This window comes from Geotrypetes seraphini, chromosome 9, assembly GCF_902459505.1.
Source record: "Geotrypetes seraphini chromosome 9, aGeoSer1.1, whole genome shotgun sequence".
NCBI classification, from domain to species: Eukaryota; Metazoa; Chordata; class Amphibia; order Gymnophiona; family Dermophiidae; genus Geotrypetes; species Geotrypetes seraphini.
The window spans coordinates 45,156,043-45,170,659 of record NC_047092.1 but is presented as its reverse complement, the minus strand read 5'-3'; the positions used below and the strand labels follow the sequence as shown (position 1 = coordinate 45,170,659).

Here is a 14,617-nt window from a genome sequence, read left to right as displayed (position 1 = left end):
TGGTCAAGTTAAAGAACGATCATGTCACCATGATTCTGATTGCTTCTCAGTGGCCGAGACAACCTTGGTACTCCCTTCTACTTCAACTCAGCAGCAGGGAGCCATACCTTCTACCAGTTTTTCCATCTCTGCTTACACAGAGTCAGGGATCTCTACTTCATCCCAACCTGCAGTCTCTATACCTGACAGCTTGGTACCTCTCAACTTGACTCCTCTGCAATTTTCTCAACCTGTCAGAGACATTTTGGAGGCTTCTAGGAAACCTACCACTAGACAATGCTATCACCAAAAATGGACTAGATTTTCTACGTGGTGCTTTTCTCATGATAAGGAGCCCCAACATTCCTCCTTATCTTCTGTTTTGGATTATCTTTTGCACTTATCGACTTCTGGCCTCAAGTCTACATCAATCCGAGTCCATCTCAGTGCAATTGCAGCTTTTCATCAGCCTATCAAAGGGAAACCCCTCTCTGCTCATCCGGTGGTTTCCAGATTCATGAAAGGACTTTTCAATGTCAAACCTCCTCTCAAACCGCCTCCTGTGGTTTGGGACCTCAATGTTGTCCTTGCTCAACTGATGAAGCCTCCATTTGAACCAATTGACAAGGCTCATCTGAAGTATCTTACTTGGAAAGTGGTCTTTCTCATTGCCCTCACTTCTGCTCGACGAGTCAGTGAGCTGCAAGCTTTAGTTGCTGATCCACCTTTCACGGTATTTCATCATGACAAGGTGGTCCTTCGCGCTCATCCTAAATTCCTCTCTAAAGTGGTCTCGGAATTTCATCTCAACCAATCCATTGTTCTTCTAATCTTCTTTCCAAAGCCTCATTCTCATCCTGGAGAAATAGCTCTCCATACTCTGGAATGTAAATGTGCTTTGGCCTTCTATTTGGAACGCACCAAATCACACAGAACTGCTCAACTTTTTGTCTCCTTCGATCCCAATAAGTTGGGACATCCTATCTCTAAGCGTACCATCTCCAACTGGATGGCTGCTTGTATCTCATTCTGCTATGCCCAGGCTGGATTACCCCTACACAGTAGAGTCACAGCCCATAAAGTTAGAGCAATGGCAGCTTCAGTAGCTTTCCTCAGATCTATACCTATTGAGGAAATTTGCAAGGCGGCTACTTGGTCCTCGGTTCATACTTTCACTTCTCACTATTGTCTGGATGTTTTCTCCAGACGGGATGGACAGTTTGGCCAAACAGTATTACAAAATTTATTCTCTTAAATTGCCAACACTCCCACCATCCCACTTTGGTTAGCTTGTATGTCACCCATATGTGAGAATAGGCTGCCTGCTTGTCCTGGGATAAAGCACAGTTACTTACCGTAACAGGTGTTAACCAGGGACAGCAGGCAGCTATTCTCACAACCCACCCACCTCCCCTGGTTGGCTTCTCTGCTAGCTATCTGAACTGAGGAGACGCGCCCTACGCTGGGCGGGAAGGCACTCACGCATGCGCGGTGCGGTCAACTCGAAACTTTGAGTTTCTTCAAACAAGTGTGCTTGCGAGCTTTCGCATCCGGGCTGCGCTGATGATGTCACCCATATGTGAGAATAGCTGCCTGCTGTCCCTGGATAACACCTGTTACGGTAAGTTTCTGTGCTTTAGGGCTATCCTGAAAACCCGACTGGCCTGGGGGTCCTCCAGGACAGGGTTGGGAACCACTGGTATAGAGTATAACCTGTACTTAGTGACAACTTGTGGTTTATCACTTTATCTTAATCAATGCAAACTATCATATTTTATTAGTGCACAGACAAACTGAAATTCACTGTTCCTTATCCACATTATTTAGGGGTCCTTTTATTAAGGTGTGCTAACCAATTTAGTGCACGCTAAATGCTAAGACATCCATAGGAATATAATGGATGTCTTAGCATTTAGCACGCGCTAATCTTTAGTGCACGTTAAATTGGTTAGCGCACCTTAATAAAAAGACTCCTTAGTTGGCTATAAAATGTAAAAACAATTTGTTACAGAATTCAGAATCATACATGCCTCTTGGTTTCGTTACAGAAAGTTACATAGAAACATAGAAATAGACGGCAGATAAGGGCCAAGGCCCATCCAGTCTGCCCACCCTAATGTCCCTCCCCTACCTTCGCCCTGTGAATAGATCCCTCCCCTACCTTCGCCCTTTGAATAGATCCCATGTGACGATCCCATTTGGCCTTAAAATCAGGCACGCTGCTGGCCTCGATCACATGCAGTGGAAGACTATTCCAGCGATCAACCACCCTTTCTGTGAAAAAGAATTTCCTGGTGTCAGCTCGTAGTTTCCCTCCCCTAATTTTCCACGGATGCCTTCTTGTTGTCATGGGACCCTTGAAAAGGAAGATATCTTCCTCCGTCTCTATGCGGCCCGAGAGATACTTGAACGTCTCGATCATGTCTCCCCTCTCTCTGCGCTCCTCGAGTGAGTATAGCTGTTAAAAAAAAAAAAAAAAAAAGAGGGGATTGCAGTAGCTTTGACTTTCTGTTGTTCTTAGGTTGCTCTAGCTGTGTTTGGAGTGGTTTCAAAATGGTACTGTGAAATTTCTGTATGGTATTCTTGCGCAACACTGGTATAGTTCTTCCAGATCTCAAGATTCCTGCATTCTGAAATGTCAAAGAAGCACTGGGAATTTTATTTGAGCTCAGATGTTCCAATCACTAGATAAAGTAAAGAGGTTCTTGAAGAAATACTGAATCAGATTAAGCAGTTTTCCTACGCTGGACCCACCATCTTGGCAAAAACTTCAGTTTCCCCTTTTGAAATATTCTACATTTAGTAGTTTCACATCTGCTGTAACTGAATATGCAGCAAAACATTTGCAGGCTATTTGATTAATATTATGTAACTTTTATTTGAAATGTGTTTTTTAAAAATCCAAATTGTCAGTAAAACATGACAATATAAAATAAAAGATGAAAGATATGCCATGCTAAGTTAAACTACAGGGCCCATCATCCTGTCGATAGGTAGTACTTAGCAAATTCCAAAGAGTACATCCACTCCTTGTTCCTCATTGCCAGGGATGAGTGGAGGCTTTTCTAAAGTAGACTATTTTCCTAAACCTGTCCAAACACTTTTTAAAATCACATGTGCAGTCATTCCTAGACCCAAGCTCAGATAGAGCCAGGCTCTTTCCTAGCAGCAATTCCCTGGCGTAGCCGAGCCTCTCTTGGCTTGGAACCAGAGCTTCCTGCCCCAGGATCGCTGGCACCCCTGTCGGGACTGTGAATCATGCAGCTCTTGACTAAGGAGACCTGGCTTCTGGCTCCGTTGCCTCCTCCCAAGTTTAAAAAACAAACAACCAACCCAGGCCTTGCTTACCTATGGGTCTATGAGGTCATGGGCCAGCGCCCTGGACCAGAGCCATACTGGTTCATAGGTTAAGCTGGCCCTGTAAATTCATACAACATTGTTTATTATAAATTAGTTATAATAATAATAATTTTATTTCTTGTATACTGCCCTGCCATTAGTTCTGAATTACCTGTGAAAAATCCTCACTAAAATGCAGCAGCATCTGTTAGACCAGGGGGTCCAACCTTTTGGCTTCCTGGGCCGCATTGGCTGAAAAAAATGTTTCTGGAGCCGCACAAACGCGCAAATGCTGCAGCAAGACAGAGAAGGGAGCCGGCAAGATGGTAAACACCCGGGGGCAGCAGAAGAAAACACTGCATCATCCTCAACCGGGGCCGCACAAAATACTTCACGGGGCCGCAGGTTGGACACCCCTGTGTTAGACTTATATAGAAACTCTTATGCTAAGCTTTTATCTTTGATAGCTCCATAGTGGCCATAAGGTCTAGACCCTGAATCAGAAAATAAAAAACATACTAAGTTTTAGCATGACTGCCAATTAAACAAAGTCAGTTTTCACCTTTTATGTACTGACCTTATTTAGGATCCTCTCAGCTCAAAGCACAGAGGATGACAATGTGCCTTTTGTATCTCCCTTTAAACAGTAGCCAAGCTAGTGAGCAATCCTGAACATTTTTTCACTTAGTATCCATAAAGAGTTTTTTCTCTCATTTTTATGTCCCTAAATTAAGCCCAAAGAATTCAGCAACTGGTAAAACTCGACCATTTGAACTTGTGGAACTCAAGGTCAGCAACATCATTGCATAGTACAAGTACACCCACTGTTCAGTTTTCTGCAGTGCCTTGCTTTGGAAAAAAGATGGTGATTGTTATGTAGGTTGAGGTACTCCAGCAATTCATACCCCATTCTTGCTTTACAGGGCTCTCTTCTTGTGACTGCTGGATTTTCACTGTACCTGGGAAACGTTTTTCCATCTGAAATGGACTATTTGCGTTGTGCAGCAGGTTCAGTAAGCATTCTTCTTTTACTGATGTGACACTACGAATGTGCCAGGTGCCATAACCAAAAACAGACTCCAAAAACCTGCCAGAGAAACTTAACAAGATACCAAAAAGGAGGCAGTAACGGTTCTCGGAGAGGCTGCTTACTGACCAAACAACTGTGAACACACAAGAAGATAGTGTGCAATCAATATATTAATTATTATAATTTAGTAATGGAGTACCCTCAGTGTGATAGAGCAGCGAAAGGAGCAATACTCCAGCGCTTTACATCATGAGACAAGGACCAACCAGTCCCTGCCCCCACACCATCATGGGGTACTTCCAGGGTGTGTCATATAAATCAAAAGAAGTGCAAAATAAAGCAACACAAGTGAGGTCAATCAAACAGTCTCTCAGAGAACCTCCCCCAGAAAACTCCCACAAGAATCAAAAAGCCGACTTAGCTGCAGATGAAAACGGATGATAAAACGGTCTCCCAAAAACAGGGAGATCCTGCGGATCAATCAAACAGATTCTGCGGATCTCCCTGTTTTTGGGAGACCGTTTTATCATCCGTTTTCATCTGCAGCTAAGTCGGCTTTTTGATTCTTGTGGGAGTTTTCTGGAGGAGGTTCTCTGAGAGACTGTTTGATTGACCTCACTTGTGTTGCTTTATTTTGCACTTTTTGCACTTCTTTTGATTTATATGACACACCCTGGAAGTACCCCATGATGGTGTGGGGGCAGGGACTGGTTGGTCCTTGTCTCATGATGTAAAGCGCTGGAGTATTGCTCCTTTCGCTGCTCTATCACACTGAGGGTACTCCATTACTAAATTATAATAATTAATATATTGATTGCACACTATCTTCTTGTGTGTTCACAGTTGTTTGGTCAGTAAGCAGCCTCTCCGAGAACCGTGTGATCATTACTGCCTCCAGGTGCCATAAGGCATGCTGTATTTTTCTTGTGTTTTTATCCTTTTGGGCTCTGTTTTCAGAGCTCAGAGAGGGATGCATTTACCTTGGCCATGATTACTGTTTTATCTTTGTATGGTAAGTTTAGTGTTTTTAAATAGAAAAAAAAACCAAGGGTATGTGACAGGCAAATGGATACCACCAAAAAAGTTCAAATTTCAGCTACGTGAGTAATATGGCTAAGTCAGTTCTATGAGCACTGTTTTTGCTCAGTTTTGAAAACAGAACTGACCTTTTTTGTTCATACATTTTCAAACCATATATCACACATATATGTGTATATTTAGGGTTAACAGATGTCCATCCAGATTTCCTCAGACATGTCCTCCTTTTCTAAGATTTGATTGGGGGTACGGACGGCTTTTCAAAACCCAGCATATTGCAACGCAGTGATATCACGTGCATTTGCGCATGTGTGCAGTGTCATCGTGTCACACAGATGCCCTCCTGACAAGCGACCAGGTTGAGGGGGCGGGGCTGGAGGCGGGGCCATAGGTCCGGATTTTTATTACCAAAAATTTTGTAGCCCTATGTATATTAGTGCTGTTGATTAATCACTGTTAACATTTGTGGTGCAGTGGTTAGAGCTACAGCCTCAGCTTGCTGAGGTTCAAACCCCACACTACTCCTTGTGATCCTGTGCAAGTCACTTAATCCTCCACTATCCCAGGTACATTAGATGGATTGTGAGCTCGCCAGGACAGATATGGAAAATGCTTGAGTACCTGTATATAACTGTATATGCCATGACTCATTGAAGCAACGCTGTCGTGGATGAAGGAGATTCTGCGTGGAAAAAGGAAATTCTCCATGACTGTGCAATTCTACGGAAATTCTGCATTGTGCAATCATGCAGAATTCCTCCAGGATTAACAGTAGTGAGGGGATTTAACAACATAGATTGGATTTTTTTAATATTTTCTTAATGTCTCATGTTTTTGTCATTCCAGTGTGTTCCTTCTGCAGTTGTGAGTTTTGCTGTAGCCAAAAAGAGAATCAACATAGTAAGTTTCAATTCTCTTCTACATTCATACTTTTATTACAGGGGCCAGTATTTAGTGAGACATCCAGGTAGTAGCAGTTAACTGGGTCAATATTCAGACTTTCAGCGACATCATCCATATTATATACCTCTGATAATCTGGTCAAATTGCCTTCACCATTTATTTATTTAGTTTTATATCCCATCCTCCTAGAAAGCTCAGAACGGGTTACAAGTTAACATACATAGAGTGAACATACTAGTGGGAGTTACAGAGATGGTTATGTATACAGACATATGGATTACATGTTAGCCAACATAGAGTGAAGCTGTTGAGAGGGTTTGCAGACCTGGCTACTGGTAAAGACTTAGATTTCAGAGGATTTCTACTTTGCAATGCATTTTGATCAATGTATAAAATTCTATTTGCAGACCTGATTGGTGTCCATAATGGTAAGGACATGTAGTTTACCTTAGCATAACAAATTAGCTTGGTTTGTGGATTATGACTATCGACTTTTGGTTATCATTTGCAGATTTGATTTGTATGCTGTTATGAATATGTATAAGGTCATTTTTCTTGTCTATATCTATCTATATATATAAAATCGGAGGTATGTATGTGTGTATGTGTGTATGTGCCGTGATCACGCAAAAACGGCTTGACCGATTTGAACGTAACTTGGTATGCAGATCCCTCACTACCTGGGATGATATGTTCTGGGGGTCTCGCGGCCCACCTGCACACGTGGGCGGAGCTACAAACAGAAAATCAGATTTCACCCATTCATGTCAATGGAAAAAATGTAAAAAGCTGCCAACGCAAAAACGGCTTGCCCGATTTGAACGAAACTTGGTATGCAGATCCCTCACTACCTGGGGTGATATGTTCTGGGGGTCTCGCGGCCCACCTGCACACGTGGGCGGAGCTGCAAACAGAAAATCATATTTCACCCATTCAAGTCAATGGAAAAAATGTAAAAAGCTGTGGGACCGATTTGAACGCAAATTGGTATGCAGATCCCTCACTACCTGGGGTGATATGTTCTGGGGGTCTCGCGGCCCACCTGCACACGTGGGCGGAGCTACAAACAGAAAATCAGATTTCACCCATTCACGTCAATGGAATAAATGTAAAAAGCTGTGGGACCGATTTGAACGAAACTTGGTATGCAGATCCCTCACTACCTGGGGTGATATGTTCTGGGGGTCTCGCTGCCCACCTACACACGTGGGCGGAGCTACAACAGAAAATCAGATTTCACCCATTCAAGTCAATGGAAAAAATGTAAAAAGCTGTGGGACCGATTTGAACGAAACTTGGTATGCAGATCCCTCACTACCTGGGGTGATATGTTCTGGGGGTCTCGCGGCCCACCTGCACACGTGGGCGGAGCTACAAACAGGAAATCTGATTTCACCCTTTCAAGTCAATGGAAAAAATGTAAAAAGCTGTGGGACCGATTTGAATGAAACTTGATATGCAGATCCCTCACTACCTGGGGTGATATGTTCTGGGGGTCTCGCGGCCCACCTGCACACGTGGGCGGAGCTACAAACAGAAAATCAGATTTCACCCATTCAAGTCAATGGAAAAAATGTAAAAAGCTGTGGGACCGATTTGAACGAAACTTGGTATGCAGATCCCTCACTACCTGGGGTGATATGTTCTGGGGGTCTCGCGGCCCACCTGCACACATGGGCGGAGCTACAAACAGAAAATCTGGTTTCACCCATTCAAGTCAATGGAAAAAATGTAAAAAGCTGTGGGACCGATTTGAACGAAACTTGATATGCAGATCCCTCACTACCTGGGGTGATATGTTCTGGGGGTCTCGCGGCCCACCTGCACACGTGGGAAGGGTGGGTTCACCCAAGAATGTATATGTTCTTGCTCCTGGAGGTGAAACTAAAAATGTTGTTTATAATCAATTTTTGTGTTAGTTGAATTGTATTCATTTTGTCAAATATTTCACATTATACTTTGAATATTTTACTTTTTATAAAGCTGTAACAAAATTATTTCATTCACCACTATAAAGTATCTTTATTTAAATCCATTTACAGTGTTATTGCTATAATTAAATACCCGTGCAACGCCGGGGCATCAGCTAGTACTGTATATAAGTTCAAGGATTGTAGTTGGGTCATCAGAAGAGGTAGGTTTTTACTGGTTTCCTGTATAAGGTCATTTTTCTAGTGTATTTATAAAAGTTTTATGACTATTTGAGTAGTGCTGGGATAGTTTGGGCAGGTGGATCTTGGGTAGAGGCGGAAGTCACTCAGTTAGTGGCAGTATGCAGTCCGTTGACAGGTAACTACCTGGATAAAGTTATAGATTCAAATTTGACTAACACCAGTACCCAGACAAGCAGCGCCAAACAAACTGTACCTGGATATACAACACTGGCCAGTATCCTACTGTTGAATATCCAGGTATAGAAAGCCTGTGGCTGCTAGCATTATAAAAAAAACCCACAATGATCACTACTAGCTGAAATATGGAGGAGGGGGTTAGTTTTTAACCTTACTGAAATTTTAAAAAAAAATCCTATTATACATGTTTTCCAGATACCCAGCTTTCAGATTCTCTATGTTTCAACATTTGCTATCACAACCACCTGTTTAATTTGGTTTGGATGCAAACTTGTCCTCAGTCCATCGGCAATAAATGTGAGTTAAAGATTACCAAGAACTATGCCAAATAATTCTATCTCCTGTACAAACTAAGGGTCCCTTTTACAAAGCCATGGCAACAATTCGCATATGGCAAATGCAATGCAGCCTGTCCTGTTCCTTTGGGTAGCATCACATTTGCCACATTGGGATTCACTACTACGGCTTTATAAAAGGGGCCCTAAGAGAGAGGGTTATTTCTATAAAACATTTTCTGTCTGTAAAGTATGTTTTCAGAACATGCATGCTTTATGGTCTACACAGAGGTATTCCTGGGGATTTAGTTTGGTCAGTTTACGGGTGAAGTTTTGATACATGCAAATAGTTTACAAAATGTATACATGCATAAGGTTTTTTCATATTTAAAGCCTATTTTAAATGTGCAAAAAGTCTTTTATAAAATCACATGGCAGTATATACACATATCACACAAAAAACAGTGGGAACGGACAATGAACATTCTACAAAAGATCAAAGAGGTAAAAAAAAGGAATGGTTTATTCCAAAAAAGGACAAACACAAACTGTGGACCCGTCACAGTACTGTGTTTCGGCACTGTAGTGTTGCAATTCTTAGGTAACAGGTCCTTTGTTAGTGCAAGGCTGGGTCAATCAAATGCAAAGAAAGTTGAGCACTGAAAAGCTGTCAAAGCAGTTCAAAAAAATACATGTGGCAACATATTTATAAGCATGCCATGTGTAGGCATTCTTGGAGGGCAGAGCAGGGTTGGAGTTGTTAAGTGTGCTCATATTTATGCAATACAATGCAAATGCATGCTTAGAACAAAATTAACTTAGATTGTGAGCCCACTAGGGACAACCTGCATAAGATAAATATAAACCTCTTTAGTTATGATACCACCATTACTGAACACATAGAGGGGCATAATAAAAAAACAAACGTCCAAGTCCCCTTTTGGCCTAAGTCAGTAGACGCTGAAGTTGGCAGCAAGGAAATGTCCATTCTCAAAAACATTCAAATTGAGGGTTTTTTTTTTAGAATGGCCTACCTGCATGTTCAGCAATCTACTGGCCCAGACTGCTACCACGTTTATCCTTACACCACATTTCTGATCAAAAAATCGCCCAAGTCCCAAATGCCCAAATCCAGACCTTTTAGGCGAAGGAGAGGCCAGGCCTTCGCCTAAAAGCAGGATTCTGTAACCGGTGTCTGTCAAAAAACACCGGTTACAGAATCCTGTAACTGCCCCCCCCCCCTGCAACGATCATGGCAGGAAAGATGCCTAATCTCTCCTGCCAGCACTCCCCCCCCCCAACAAACCCGAATATCAGCAGGAGGGAGCCCAGACCCTCCTGCTGAAGGTGCACTCCTGAACCACCCCCCCCTCCGGGAATACCGACAGGAGGAATCCCAAGCCCTCCTGACGGATGGCAAACCCCCAAACCTCCCCCCTCCCGACAATACCAGCAGGAGGGATCCTAAGCCCTCCTGCCGGAAGGCAAACCCCTGAATTTCCCCCTGCAAATACCAGCAGAGGGGAGCCCAAATCCTCCAGCCAAAGGCAGCCACCTCCCCCTCCCCCCGAATGCTCCCTCCCCCACCTGAACCCCCCCCCCACTACCCCGGAACTAACCTTTTAGTTGGCTGGCCCATCCGTCCGGCCACAATCATTGTGGTGGGGGGTGGGCAGGTTGCCGGGGCTGCTGAGCTGATTGCAGCAGCCGCGATCAGCTCTGTGGCCCCTATTCGGAACTTATACCTGTTTTGACTTGGTCTAAGTCAAAATGTATAAGTTCTGATTGGACCATCTTCCTAGACTTTTGGTTATACTTGCAATACGACTAAGTCTAGGTCAGCCCACCTCCCGCCTTTGCTCCTCCTCTAAAAACACCTCTTTTCGCTCTAGGTGTTCAGAGGCAGGGTAAAGGCCTAAGCTGGTTTTAGATACGTCTAAAACCAGCTTTAATTATCAGTACTTGGACAATCTGTCTTTTTGATTGTCCAAGTATTGTTTTAGGCCACTTTTGAACATTTTTTAAATTTTTTATTATGAGTCCCATATGGTTTAATAGGGCACTGCCAACATGGATTTAGCCAAGGAAACTCTTGCCTCATCAATCTGCTACATTTTGTTTACAGTGTAAATAAATGTGAATAAAGTTGAACCGGTTGACTCATTTTCAAAGCACTTAGACACACAAAGTAAATAATACTGTAAATAATACTGTCATTGTTCCAGTCTCCTCTGCTCCAGACCTTGGAGTCTTCGATTCCGACCTCTCATCTTCTATGCACATTCAACAAACTGCTAAGGCCTGTCACTGCTATCTCTACAACATTGCCAAAATTTGCCTCTTCCGTTTTGAACACACTACCCTGGATCCTTGCCCACATTCTCGTAACCTCATGCTTAGATTACTGAAATCTACTTCTAACTGGTCTCCCACAATGCTACCTCTCCCCCCTGCAATCGGTGCAAAACTCTTCTGCACGACTCATCTTCTACCAACCTCGCTACACCCATGTCATCTCTCTCCTTAAATCACTTCATTGGCTCCCTATCCATCTTCACATACAGTTCAAGCTGCTATTGCTGCTCCTATTGCTACAAGTGTGTTCATTCTGCTGCCCCTCAATATCTTTCTTCGCTTCTCTCTCCTTATACACTTCTCAGAGAACTCCATTCCTCAGATCAGCTGCTCTTAGCTGTACCCTTCTCTTCCACTGCCAATTCCAGACTTTGTTCCTTTCATCTAGCTGCCCCCTATGCCTGGAATAAATTACCAGAGTTTGTCCGCCAAGCCCCTTTCCTTACCTGGTTTAAAAGCAGACTGAAAACCCACCTTTTTGATATAGCCTTCAATCCATAACTCTACTCCCCACTGCCCACCAACCTAGCCAGCAGATTAACCATTCCCCTTAACTGTATCCATGACATCCTGTTTGTCTGTCTTGTCTGTTCAGATTGTAAACTCTTTCAAGCAAGGACTATCATCTTTGTGACTCTGTACAGCACTGCGTACGTCTGATAGTGCAATAGAAATAATTAATAGCAGTATTAGCCGTATGGTACTTTGAGTATCTAAGTGCTTTGAAAATGAGCCCCGTAGTGTATTTGGATTTTCAGAAAGTGTTTGACAGAGCCCGTCTTGAGAGAGTCCTAAGGAAATAAAAAGTAATGGGATAGAAGGCCATGTCCTGTTCTGGATTGGGAACTGATTAAAAGAGTAAGGTTAAATGGGGTACTCCACTATTCACCTTTTTTTTTTTTAGTAAGAACCTAATCTCTTTATAATTTACACATGTAACTTAGTGTACCATCCATACTCCACTAGACTCATTTACTTACCTGTAAAATATGCATACACTATGGGCTCCTTTTACGAAAGCGCGGTAGCGGTTTAATGTGCGTAATACCGCACGCTAAATTGCCGGCCGCGCTAGCTGCTAACGCCTCCTCTTGAGCAGGTGGTACTTTTTAGGCTAGCGCGGGGGTTAGTGCGTAATGAAAAGTCACGTGCGCTGAAGCCTCTAATGCGGCTTCGTAAAAGGAGCCCTATATATGTGATTAATTAAAGATCAGCAAAATATGTATTTTAAATAGTTTACTGGTAAAATTCATTTATATCAACATAAGATATCCTGTCTGTTGGGCAGACTGGATAGCCCATTCCGCTATGTATCTGCTGTCATCTACTACGTTATGTTATGTTAGATACTTAGAATAGTACTTAGGTGAATTTTGACATTTATATGCATATGTGCCAGTATTTTAATTATTTATGCACATAACCAGCAGATAAATGTAAGTAACATAAAAACATAAGAACATAAGAAGTTGCCACCACTGGGTCAGACCATTGGTCCATCGCGCCCAGCGGTGCGCTCTCGCGGCGGCCCGTCAGGTCCATGACCTGTAATGTGGTTCCTGTCCGTTTCTGTAACCTACCTCTTCTTTTTTATCTGTAACCCTCAATCCCCTTTTCTTTTAGGAACTTGTCTAAACCTTCCTTGAAACCCTGCAATGTGCTCTGGGCTATCACAACCTCCGGAAGCGCGTTCCATGTGTCCACCACCCTCTGGGTAAAAAAGAACCTCCTAGCATTTGTTCTAAACCTGTCCCCTCTCAATTTTTCTGAGTGACCCCTTGTGTTAGTGGTTCCCCACAGTCTGAAAAATTTGTCCCTGTCCACTTTCTCTATGCCCCTCAGGATTTTGAAGGTTTCTATCATGTCTCCTCTAAGTCTCTGCTTTTCCAGGGAGAAGAGCCCCAGCATCTTCAACCTGTCAGCATACGAATAGTTTTCCATACCTTTTATCAATTTAGTTGCTCTCCTCTGGACCCCCTCAAGTACTGCCATGTCCTTCTTGAGGTACGGCGACCAGTATTGGACACAGTACTCCAGATGTGGGCGCACCATTGCACGATACAGCGGCATGATGACTTCCTTCGTCCTGGTCGAGATACCCTTTTTAATGATACCCAACATTCTGTTCGCTTTCTTTGAGGCCGTTGCGCACTGAGTTGATGCTTTCAATGTTGTGTCCACCATCACCCCCAGGTCTCTTTCAAGGTTGCTTACCCCTAGCAGTGATCCCCCCATTTTGTAGCTGAACATCGGGTTCTTCTTCCCTACATGCATGACCTTACATTTCTCTATATTAAAACTCATTTGCCATTTTTTTGCCCACTCTTCCAGTCTTGTTAGGTCTCTTTGCAGGACCTCACAGTCTTCCGCGTTTCTAACCCTGCTGCAAAGCTTGGTGTCATCAGCAAATTTGATAACCTCACATGTCGTCCCCGTCTACAGGTCGTTGATGAATATATTGAGCAGGATTGGTCCCAGCACCGACCCCTGTGGAACTCCATTCGTGACCCATTACCAGTCTGAGTAATGGCCCTTTACTCCAACCCTCTGCTTCCTACCTGCCAGCCAGTGTTTGATCCATCGGTGGATATCCCCCTGCACCCCGTGGCTCCACAGCTTCTTAAGTAGTCTTTCGTGAGGTACCTTATCGAAAGCTTTTTGGAAGTCAAGGTAAATGATGTCTATGGATTCCCCTTTATCCACCTGGTTGTTTATTCCCTCAAAGAAATACAGTAAGTTTGTGAGGCACGATCTTCCCTTGCAGAAGCCGTGCTGGCTCGCCTTCAGTTGTCCATTGCCTTCTATGTATTCGCAGATTGCGTCCTTGATTAGTGCTTCCATCATCTTTCCCGGAACCGAGGTCAAGCTCACCGGCCTGTAGTTTCCCGGGTCACCCCTTGATCCCTTCTTAAAGATGGGCGTGACATTGGCTATTTTCCAGTCTTCTGGGATCTCCCCAGTTTTTAAGGATAGGTTACATATTTGGCTTAGTGTATCTGCTATTTCGTTTCTCAGTTCTTTTAATACCCTTGGGTGGATGCCGTCCGGACCTGGTGATTTGTCGCTCTTTAGTCTGTCTATCTTTCTGAGAACATCCTCTTTGTTTACCTCTAGTTGGACTAGCTTCTCATCAGGGTTTCCATTTATGTGCTCCTCAGGTTCTGGGATGTTGGATGTGTCCTCTCTCGTGAAGACTGACGAGAAGAACTTGTTTAACCTGTCAGCTATCTCTTTTTCTTCCTTTACTACTCCCTTCCTGTCTCCATCGTCTAACGGTCCCACTTCCTCCCTGGCTGGTTGTTTCCCCTTCACATACCTGAAGAATGGTTTGAAGTTTCTTGCTTCCC

At 43.5% G+C, this 14,617-nt stretch overlaps 1 protein-coding gene across 2 annotated transcripts in view; it reads left to right on the top strand.

Moving 5' to 3' along the window:
• Positions 1 to 14,617, top strand: part of MLC1 (modulator of VRAC current 1) — a 63,741-nt gene that overhangs the window by 6,336 nt on the left and 42,788 nt on the right. For both annotated transcript variants that reach the window (XM_033959020.1, XM_033959021.1), the window contains exons 4-6: positions 4,242 to 4,331; positions 6,233 to 6,286; positions 8,836 to 8,937. In XM_033959020.1, the coding sequence (XP_033814911.1) occupies positions 4,242 to 4,331; positions 6,233 to 6,286; positions 8,836 to 8,937 (246 nt within the window). The remainder of the gene's footprint in view (positions 1 to 4,241; positions 4,332 to 6,232; positions 6,287 to 8,835; positions 8,938 to 14,617) is intronic.